The sequence below is a fragment of the Cucurbita pepo genome, chromosome 11 (genome assembly GCF_057944985.1).
Source record: "Cucurbita pepo subsp. pepo isolate OVF chromosome 11, ASM5794498v1, whole genome shotgun sequence".
Taxonomy (NCBI): Eukaryota; Viridiplantae; Streptophyta; class Magnoliopsida; order Cucurbitales; family Cucurbitaceae; genus Cucurbita; species Cucurbita pepo.
This window is the reverse complement of record NC_141808.1, coordinates 1,179,502-1,190,209: the sequence shown is the minus strand read 5'-3', so window position 1 is coordinate 1,190,209 and position 10,708 is coordinate 1,179,502. Positions and strand designations below refer to the sequence as shown.

The 10,708-nt window shown below is 36.5% G+C and overlaps 1 protein-coding gene across 1 annotated transcript; it reads left to right on the top strand.

Moving 5' to 3' along the window:
* Positions 1 to 7,345: 7,345 nt before the first annotated feature.
* On the top strand, positions 7,346 to 10,415 carry LOC111804961 (protein WALLS ARE THIN 1). The gene is made up of 6 exons (XM_023689807.2): positions 7,346 to 7,637; positions 7,715 to 7,777; positions 7,857 to 7,973; positions 8,942 to 9,380; positions 9,481 to 9,632; positions 9,878 to 10,415. Exons 1-6 carry the CDS (start codon positions 7,417 to 7,419, stop codon positions 10,065 to 10,067), a joined length of 1,182 nt encoding a protein of 393 aa, XP_023545575.1. The 5' UTR covers positions 7,346 to 7,416; the 3' UTR covers positions 10,068 to 10,415.
* The last annotated feature ends 293 nt before the right edge of the window (positions 10,416 to 10,708 follow it).

Here is a 10,708-nt window from a genome sequence, read left to right as displayed (position 1 = left end):
ATTACTAATTTTGCACGAACTTTTACAATAATTTTATAAATTTAGGACGAGATAGACCGGAAAAACATAAGAAAAAAATTGCATATTTGTTTGGTGTTTCACATGCGTGCTTCGATACTTAAGTAAGGAATAGAAAAGAAAACGTAGCAAATTTTGGTTTTTCGAGAGTGAAGACTTGGTAATTGAAATGTTCATGGGGGCATTATCGTCTCCCATTTTATTACACGTCCTAACAAAAAATTATGCTAAAGATCAAACATTAAACTATGTAGTTCAAATGTATCAAATTACAATGATGAATGAATTTGAAATTTAAAAACTATATAACTGCTTTTGCTCGACGCTAGCGCATTGCTACGAACAACAAGAAAATGGTGGATACTTGGAATGAAAAAAATTAGCGGTAGTTGCTTCTTCTAATTTGACATCTGCAAGATTTTCTCTCGGGACAAATAGGAGGGGAGGATCGACCCATTTAGTAAAATTTTGAAGAAAAACTGTATTTGTCCTCCATAAAGGTTTCGAGCTTAGGGGGAGGAAGGGAACCTCGAACATCTCGAGCATCCGGTCCAACTAAATAACAATAGAAGCAAACCCTCATTTGATTCAAGGGTTTCTCCAAACCCGGCCAAGAGCCGGTCAGCCCAATAAATCACGTATCAGATCACAAAAAAGTCAAAATTACATCAGTTGTACGATAATCTTCTGGTACCGATTGCATAATACCAAAGCTCCTTTCGACCACCACCTTCCGGACTTTTACGTCACCGTCGTCTGAAAAAAAAAATAACAGAGTTACTGAAATCCGCCGACAGATAGAGAGAGTGATTTTGTAATTTCGTAGATATGGAAGATGAGAACGGCGGCAGCGGCGGCGGCGGCAGTAGCAGTGACTGATGAAGTGCCGGTTGCTGGTCGCTAAGTCGTGGCAGTCTCATCCTCCATCTGATCCTCTTCCTCTCGCTAAGGTCATTCTATCTCTCGATCCGATCCGATTCAATCCGACGAGTCCTCTGCTCTCCAGGTACCTTTGATTTATGACCTGTAACCGATGCAACCAGTAAACCACGAACTCACAATTAGTGAAAATGTGGCCATTAGCCTCTTCATCCTTTCTTATGGTTGGGACATATCTATGGCGAGAGAGTGAACAAAATTTTCATCAAGTTTTTATGTAAACGTAAACAAAATAGAAAATAATAATAATAATAATAATAATAAAAATGTAAAGAGAGGTTTCCACACTTAACCCCTCTAATTGACGTGGGATCACTAGTACACTCTAGTGGGGACACCCATATTTAGCCTTGATATCATTCGTAGATATTGTTTCCTCTCATTTATTACATATCGTCCTCAGCCCCAGGAGTTAAAAATATGTGTCATAAGGAGAGATTTCCACACATTTGTAAGGAATATTCTATTCCCTCTCTAACGGAGATTACACAAAAGCAAAATCATGAAAGTTTATGTCTAAAATGGACAATATCAGTTACAAGTGACAAAAAAAATTTATTATTGTCGATTTAATTTTAATACTTTATCTTTAATATTATGTTAATCTATACATTAAAAAAAATTATATATACGTGACGATGATGTTTTAACAATTTTAAAAACGAAATGTTAACAAAAGAGACTAAATAATTATTAGTCTTCTAGTTTTAAATGATACAAACTCTAAAATTCTATAAATTGATTTTTTTTTTTTTCTTATTAACTTCAAATCGAAAGGAATTTAAATTAAAAAAGACCAAGGCAGGAAAATATATATAGTTGTTGCTTAGAGAATGGAAGGTGTTAAAGCAGGCGGCCGGCCACTTAAGTAACAAGGGAATCGCGCTAAAATTCAAATATATTGTGCCGTTAGTCGCCGTTTCTCATCATTTTGCGCATTTCACTCTTAAAAACCATGCTATCTCTCTCATACATCGTCATGATAAGATTTTTTTCCCCTTTAGGACGGAGACTCTTTTTAATGTATATCGATATAATATGATATTGGTGGAAAAATAATTCAGGTTCGGGTTGGAGAACGGGTGGCTAATTGATTTGTCGATCGGTAGGGACAGCTGAACGTGACTGATGAAGAATATTGAGAGCGAAGAGATTCAAACTCGTAATCATCAAATTCTTTCTACTAATTAGTTTTGGCCAACTATATTATATTCGTGGGAAAGGAAATTATTGGTAGCCCGGAAGTGAAAGTCCAGAGAAAACGCGTTTTAAAATCTGGGAAAACCCGAAAGGAAAAGTTTAGTGAGGACGCATTTAAAAACCTTGTGTAGAAGTCTGGAAGGGAAAGTTAAAAAATTACAGTATCCCCTCCTCTAACCGATGTGGTATAACAGATCAAGTTTACCGTCCACGTTGGGGTTTCCCTCAAGGTTTTTAAAACGCATATGCTAGGGAGAGGTTTCCACACCCTTATAAATAATGTTTTGTTCTCCTCTCAACCGATGTGAGATCTCACAATCCACCTCCCTTTGAGGCCCAACGTCTTCACTGACACTCGTTCCCTTTTCCAATCGATCTGGGATCCCCCAATACACTCACCTTCTGAGCCCAACATCCTTGTTGACACACCGCCTCGTGTCCATTCCCATTCAAGGTTCAGCCTTTTCGCTGGCACACTACCCAGTGTCTGGCTTTGATACCATTTGTAACGGTTCAAGCCCATCACTAGCAAATATTGTTATCTTTGAACTTTTTCATTCAGGCTTCTCCTCAAGGTTTTTAAAACATGTCTGGAGAGATTTCCATACCTTTATAAATAATGTTTTGTTATCCTCCCGATCTCACAATCCACCCCCTTTCGAGGCCCAACATCTTCACTAGCACTCGTTCCCTTCCCCAATCGATGTGGGATCCCCCAATCCACTCACCTTCTAGGCCCAGCATCCTAATTGACACACAGCCTCGTGTCCACCCCCTTCAGGGCTCAGCCTCCTCGTTGGCACACTACCTAGTGTCTAGCTTTGATACCACTTGTAACAATCCAAACCCACCACTAGCAGATATTGTCCTCTTTAGATTTTTTAGTTCAGACTTATCCTCAAAGTTTTTAAAACGTGTCTAATACCCTTTACAAAAAATGTTTCGTTCTCCTCCTCAACTAACATGAGATCAAACAATATATATTAGTATTTAATTTGCATGGATTATCCCATGATGAAAACCCCTTCAAACATATCATCATTTCTAAAAAATAAAAAGACGTTGAAACGTTGGAGGGTGTCATCGAGTGGGCGTTTGAATACAGCAATATAATGGCCAGACGAGAGAGGGGGTTTTGTTTCAGATTATGGGGGCATGAATGGGCATTGATGTGCCACTCCCCACTTGCCTATTTCAATTAAGAATATTCCAATTCATCCACTTCCCTCAATTGTCTAATTAAGGCCACTGTTGAAAGGGACCAACTGGGTAATAATGCAGATTTGTGTTAATATATTCCATTGCCATCTTCTCAACCATGCAACTTGGACTCAATTCTCAGCTCATTGGCATTTCGTCGAATGGTTTACACGCATCTGCTTTTCCCACCTTTTCTTTCTTCTCAACTTGGAGAAAGTCACGTGGATTCTATCTATATCCAAGGATAAACTTAAAATTATAAATTTAGACTATAGTTTAATTATGTTATGGGATGTTTAAACGTAGGTTTGTGTGATAATAATAACAAAAGAGATAGATACGGTCTTATGATTCGATTTTCGAGACTTTGAATCTTGGGTTGTAAATTAGAATCTATCGTATAAATTTTATAAAAGTTAGAGTTTCTAACAAGTGAAAAAATGAGCTCAAAAGACACGCATCCCCTAGAACGAGACGCTATGTATGATGAAAAAATTACCAAAAATGTCCCTAGAACGAGATATTATGTATGATGAGAAAAATTACCAAAATGTTCCTAGAAGGAGATGTTATGTATGATTAAAATGACCAAAATGCCCCTAGAAGGAGATGCTATGCATGATGAAAATTACCAAAATGCCCTTAGAAGGAGATGTTATGTACATGTAAAATTACCAAAATACCCCTAAAGGAGACTTACGTGTGATAAAAATTACCAAAATGCCCTTAGAAAGAGATGTTATGTACGATGTAAGATTACCAAAATGCCCCTAGAAAGAGATGTTATGTACGATGTAAGATTACCAAAATGCCCCTAGAGTTCCCACACGTCTTTATAATGAATATAATTAATAGGATAATTGGAAGAACTAAGCTTTAGTGAATTGTGAGCTAATTAAATATGTTTTAATTCAGTAGTTTAAAGATCAAAAGGGTCAGACTCAAAGAACAGTGTATACTTTGTTGGTTTAGGTTTATATACACTCCGACATCTTAATGCTATAACCTTTCAACACACATTTTTGCAGTCAAAAAGATGAGAAGAAAAAAAAAAATCATATGTAATGATGGCTAATGCACTATACTAGATTTACTTGTCGTGTAACGATCCTATTTTTATTATAGGATCGGATCGTTATTATATGTATGTCGTGAACGTTTTCAACTAATTCAAGGAAAAGTAGTTATCCTTCCCAGTCTTTAATAAACAATAGCTTAAACATAATCAAACATACTATATTCTTGTCTAAGTGTAATAAATCAAGACCACCATTAGTATCCGTCTTGATTCGTTATATATCGTCGTCAGTCTCACAATTTCAAAACGTGTATGTTAGGGAGAGGTTTTCACACCCTTATAAAAAATGTTTCATTCTCATCTCTAACTGATGTGGGATCTCACAATCCACCCTCCTTCAGGGTCCAGCGTCCTCTCTAGCACACCGTTTTGTGCCTAGCTCTTGTATCATTTGTAATGGCCCAAGTCTACTGCTAGTAAATATTGTCCGCTTTAACCCGTTACGTATCGTCGTCATCCTCACGATTTTAAAACATTTCTGTTAAAGAAATGTTTCTATACCCTTATAAAAAATATTTCGTTTCCCTCTCCAACCGATATGGTATCTTACACTAAGACCGAGCTATAAGACATAGAAATCATGAACTAACTACAAGACATCACATATAACATACATCATGCTTGTTGGGGCGGGTTAAATTCATAACTGTCTTGTTGGTGCGTAAATAACTATCTAATTCTAGCACTTCGGACATGTTCCACAACAACTTACCTCTTTTAGGACCAACTGCCCTTAACTTGTCGGCCAATGAACCTAGCCAATGCTTGCTGACTCGATTGCTTATTGGACCACTTAACCAATATTTTTGCATTAACTTGGCAGGAAGGCCCAATTGTGTGACGTCTATTTTCAAAATTCTAACCCAAGTTAGATCAACACGACTCTCCACAATTATATGATATTGTTTACTTTGAGCATAAACTCTCATAGCTTACTTTACACTTCCCAAAAGGCGACATACGAAGGGAGATAATATTTTTTTATTATAAATTCATGACCATTTCCTAAATTAACAGACGTGGGACTTTCATCTAATAATAATATTCCTATTTTCACAAAAGTTTCGAGAAATTTATAAAATTTTGAGTATTCTTTAAAAAATAAATTAAAAAATTATTTAAATTAATAAATAAGTACTTAATCACACCTAAATAAAGTGGTGGATTATTTATATTTTTAATCAATAAAAAAAAAACAATTATTCTATGATATTATTTATGGAATCATTTAATTTGTGGTGTGGAATATCCTCTCTCCCTTGTATTATACAAGGCCCACCACACTAGAATAAGTGGGTAGAGATATGATCATGTCGATGTTACATGTTGGCTACATTATACCAATTGCTCCTAAATATTATAATAAAGTTTTAATTACATATTTAAATTTCGTAAAGTTTCTTAAGCTATAGTATTGTTCGAACACAACCCGTTATGACAATAAATTGAAAAATTAGTAATACACGTGAGTACAATTTTCTATTATGCCCTTAAATTTTAGCGTATATAAAATAAAAAATATATATATTAAATTGATTTTCATTGTTAAATAGCATATTCCAAAATTTAAAATAATATATATGTCACCCAAATGTGAAACATGTAAACTAAAGGGTTTGAAAAAATGAAGAAAAAAATATATTTGCATTCAATTTGGTTATTGATTTTGTTCCCTAAAATGTAGAAATCAGCATGCAAATTTAATTAATCAATGTCTATAATTCTCTTATTAAAAACATAATTATTGCAAATTATTCATCTTTTTTACTTTAAATCTCATCAAATTAAATTTTTATCTTATGTTAAAAAAAATTATTAAATTAAATATTAAGAAAGTACAAGTTCAGAAAAAGCCAAACAAATAATAAAACTAAAATAGTATATAAAATTATATTCTAAAATTGAGTTTTTCTTTTTAAAAGAAAATTATTATAGCTGTCGGGCGTGCGTGTGAGACCCGATTCATCCACTACTGGCTTGGTCGGACCGGTGTCTAAACGGTTCATATGGCGGTCAGCTAAACTGAATATTAGTTATAATAAGAAAAAAAAAAAAATTCCCTGAAAATAAGGATTATTTGGTGAATTGCCCATTTTCTATAGCTAGTGCCCCAACATACCCAAGTGGTCAATATATATATCTATATCTATATATATATATATCTTTATATATATATATATATATAATATGGTTTTAGAATTAAAATTATTATAAATATACATTTTTTACCTCCAAAGTTTACATTAAAGTATGTTTTGGATTATGAATATATCATTGAACATAATTCTATTAATTAAAATATTAATATATACGTACTAAAAGTTAGAAGGGTTAAAAAGATACATAAAATATATAAATTTTAAAATTTTAAAATTTTAAAATAATTAAGACATTTTTTAAAATATTATGGGGCATGCATGAGAGTGCCACCACCCCGCTCGTGCGCACAGCGATATATATATATTTATATTAATGTTTCCTCTTTCTTTTGTTTTGTATTTATCTTTTCGACACCGGTTCTCGCTGACACACGGTTCGATGTATGGCTTTGATATCATTTGTAACCGTTTCAAGCCACCCCTACTAGATATTGTTCTCTTTAGATTTTTTCTCAAAATTTTTAAAACGCGTCTATATTAAAGAGAAGTTTCTATACCTTTACAAAAAAAAAAATGTTTTGTTGCTCTCTTCAACTAAGGTAGGATCTCAGATATCGATGGTTGGATCACGGGTCCTGTAGATTGCCATGGGCGGTTGTCTTATCAAGGTGTAGAGTTGATTAGAATGTGGGAGACAACCCCAAAACAAAATTCAACCTTATAAATAGTATCAAGAGACCCCATCATCCATTTTGTCCCACAATGGGACCCCCACAATTCTTTCCCCTCCATATTTATACCTCTTCAATCGCCCCCTTCTTCCTCCCTCATCCATCTTCATCACCACCTCCTCCTCCTTCTTCTTCCTTAAGCTCACCATCCATGGCGGACACAGGCTCCGTCTCCGACAGAAGAATGTCGTGTTCTATCCCCGAGAGGTTCCAGCTCCATGCTGCCATGTTAGCCTTGCAATTCGGCTATGCCGGCTTTCATGTCGTCTCTAGAGCTGCCCTCAATATGGGCATTAGTAAACTCGTCTTCCCTGTCTACCGAAACGTCATCGCTTTGCTCCTCCTCCTTCCCTTTGCTTATTTCCTTGAAAAGTAAGCTCATTTTTAATATATATATATATAATATAATATAATATATATGACGTGGATTTTTGTTTGGTTTGGAACAGGAAGGATAGGCCTGCACTCACTCTTAACTTTGTCCTTCAGTTCTTCCTGCTCGCTCTCGTTGGGTACTAAAATCAAGAACTCATTTTTTGTTTTTTTTTTCCTTAAAAAAATAGAATAATGATTGGGTTTGAATGTGGGCAGAATTACAGCCAATCAAGGGTTTTACTTGCTGGGTTTGGATAACACTTCCCCAACCTTTGCTTCTGCTATTCAGAATTCTGTCCCTGCCATCACTTTCCTCATGGCTGCGCTTCTCAGGTAATAACCCTAATGGCTCCGACGCTACCCGTGCTAGTAAATATTGTTCTCTTTGAACTTTTTATTCGTGCTTCACTTCAAAATTTTTAAAACACGTCTGTTAGAGAGAGGTTTTTACTGGTTTCTACGTTATTATAAAGAATGTTTCGTTCTTCCAAACTTATATGGGATCTCGCAATCCACCCCTTTTGGGTCTAACGGGTACTTGTTCTCTTCTCCCATTGATATGAGATTCCTCAATCCATCCCCTTTGAGATCTAACGTTTTCGATGTGTCCAACCCTTTTGAGACTCAGCCTCCTCGCTAGTACATCACCCGATGTCTCGCTTTGATGTCATTAATAATAAGCTCAAGCCAACAGCTTTAAAGATATTGTCCTATTTGAACTTTCTCTCGAGGATTTTAAAACTAGGTTGTTAGGGAGTGTTAGATGAACACGACCCTCTAGAATAACATGATATTGTCCACTCTGAGCATAAGCTCTCATAGCTTTGCTTTGGGCTTACCCAAAAGGTCTTATGCCAATGGAAAGAGTACTTTCATAGGCTTCAAGCCATAAACTTAGGCATGTCAATACAATCATCAAATGACAAACAAATGACTCCAAAAGAAAAAGGAGTCGAGCCTCCGACCTCGAAGGCATAGTAAAAAATGACTAAGACTCCAAAATAAAAAGGAGTCGAACCTCGATTAAGGGGAGGTGTACTTTGTTCGAGGGAAGGTGTTGAATGAAAGTCCCACATCGGTTAATTTAGAGAATGATCATGAGTTTATAATCAAATAATACTCTTTTCATTAGCATGAGATCTTTTGGGAAAGCCCAAAGCTAAGCACGAGGGGTTTTGCTCAAAGTGTACAATTATAACATTGTGGAAGGTCCGTTGATCTATCAGGGAGAAGTTTTTACATGTTTTGTTCTCCTCTTCCACCACCGAACTACTATAAACAAATTATTAATTTCCCATCAGGATTGAACAAGTGCGACTGAACCGGAAAGATGGGATAGCAAAGGTGATGGGGACTATATGTTGTGTGGCCGGAGCAACGGTGATCACATTATACAAAGGGCCAACCATCTACAGCCCGGCGACGAATGTGACGGTGCAGGGGACGGCGGAGACGGCGGGGATGCTGATGGGGCCAGGAATGTTCCCGTCACTAGGCGACGCAAAGGGCAAAAGCTGGACCTTAGGGTGCGTGTACTTGATCGGGCACTGCTTGTCGTGGTCCGCGTGGCTAGTCTTGCAAGCACCGGTGCTGAAAAAATACCCAGCTCGCCTCTCCGTCACGTCCTATACTTGCTTCTTTGGCCTCATCCAATTCTTCATCATCGCCGCCGTGTTCGAGCGCGACGCTCAGGCTTGGCTCTTCCACTCCGGCGCCGAAGCCTTTAGCATCGTTTATGCGGTTCGTATTTTTAGTAGTTCTAAATTCGATTAAATTAAATTACGTAATTCACGTAAAATATTTTTAAATTAAATTTTTTTGGTTGGTGCGTTATTTGTAGGGGGTGGTGGCTTCGGGGATAGCGTTTGCCGTACAAATATGGTGCATTGACAGAGGTGGCCCGGTCTTCGTTGCCGTCTACCAACCGGTTCAGACCTTCGTTGTCGCTCTCATGGCTTCCTTCGCTTTGGGCGAGGAGTTCTACTTGGGAGGGTTAGCCCTCCTTTTCTCCCTCCCTCCATTTAATCTCAACCGTTCATCATATCTCATCCAATCAACACGTTACCAACGAAATTAAAATTTTAATGACTTATTTAAAATAAAATAAACATTTAAGAACCTATTATATATTTTTTAAAAGTTTAATAAAATTATTAAGTTTTAAAAAATAATATAAATATATGTTTTTTTTAAGTGGTGGGAAGACACATTGATTAAGCATGGGATTGGATGTACAGGATCATAGGAGCTGTGCTGATTATATCAGGACTGTACCTTGTACTGTGGGGCAAGAGCGAAGAAAAGAAGTTCTTATTGGAAAGGGCAGTGATCCAGTCTGTCCCGGACCATGGTACTCGCAGGCCAAGTGGACACATCAAACCGTCTCTTAACCAGCCACTTCTTCATCCTACGGCTGACAGTGTTTGACCTGCCTCTGAAAAACACTCGAACTTTTGACTACCTAAAGACACGTGTCCTTCCTACATATGTCAGAACAAGCTTCAGTTCAGTTCACTTCAGTGTGTGTTCTTTTTAAAAATTTTACTTTTTGGTTGAATATTCGCACGCTTACTTTATCTAATTAGGAGAGTTTTTTTTTTCTTTTTTTCTTTTTTGTGTTTAAAAATTAATGAATGAAAAAAAAAAAAAAAGAGCCGAGGAAATGGAGGGGCCAAGGGTATGAATGTCATTATCGACTGTTGTGGGGACGGCAGAGCCCGAAACTGCCATTTAACAAAATATGTTTTGTAATAGAAATGTCTATTTAAACTCGAACACTCTTAAATAATTATTACTATATATAAATATATCTTATACGTAGAAAATTCTAGTTCAAAAGTGGAATGGAGTAGGGAGCGGATAAAATTTTCTCTCTATAATTCAATGGGACACATTAACGTATGCACGCTCACCCCATCCCATTGATACCCACCAATTCCTCATGTGAAATTTTCGTCTAAAACCCGTAAAAATAAATGGAGATTTTTGTGAACATAAAAATTAAAATAGGGTGTGAGAATGAGAACGGAAAAGACTTTTTTGTCCCTACCCTGTCGAGTAGACATCTC

What these genes read in the sequence shown, in the direction of transcription:
- LOC111804961 (XM_023689807.2), top strand. Translation starts at nt 7,417, where the DNA reads ATGGCGGACACAGGCTCCGTCTCCGACAGAAGAATGTCGTGTTCTATC. An exon ending in TTCCTGCTCGCTCTCGTTGG is followed by an intron (nt 7,778 to 7,856) that starts GTACTAAAATCA and finishes GAATGTGGGCAG; the next exon opens with AATTACAGCCAATCAAGGGT. An exon ending in GAGGAGTTCTACTTGGGAGG is followed by an intron (nt 9,633 to 9,877) that starts GTTAGCCCTCCT and finishes TTGGATGTACAG; the next exon opens with GATCATAGGAGCTGTGCTGA.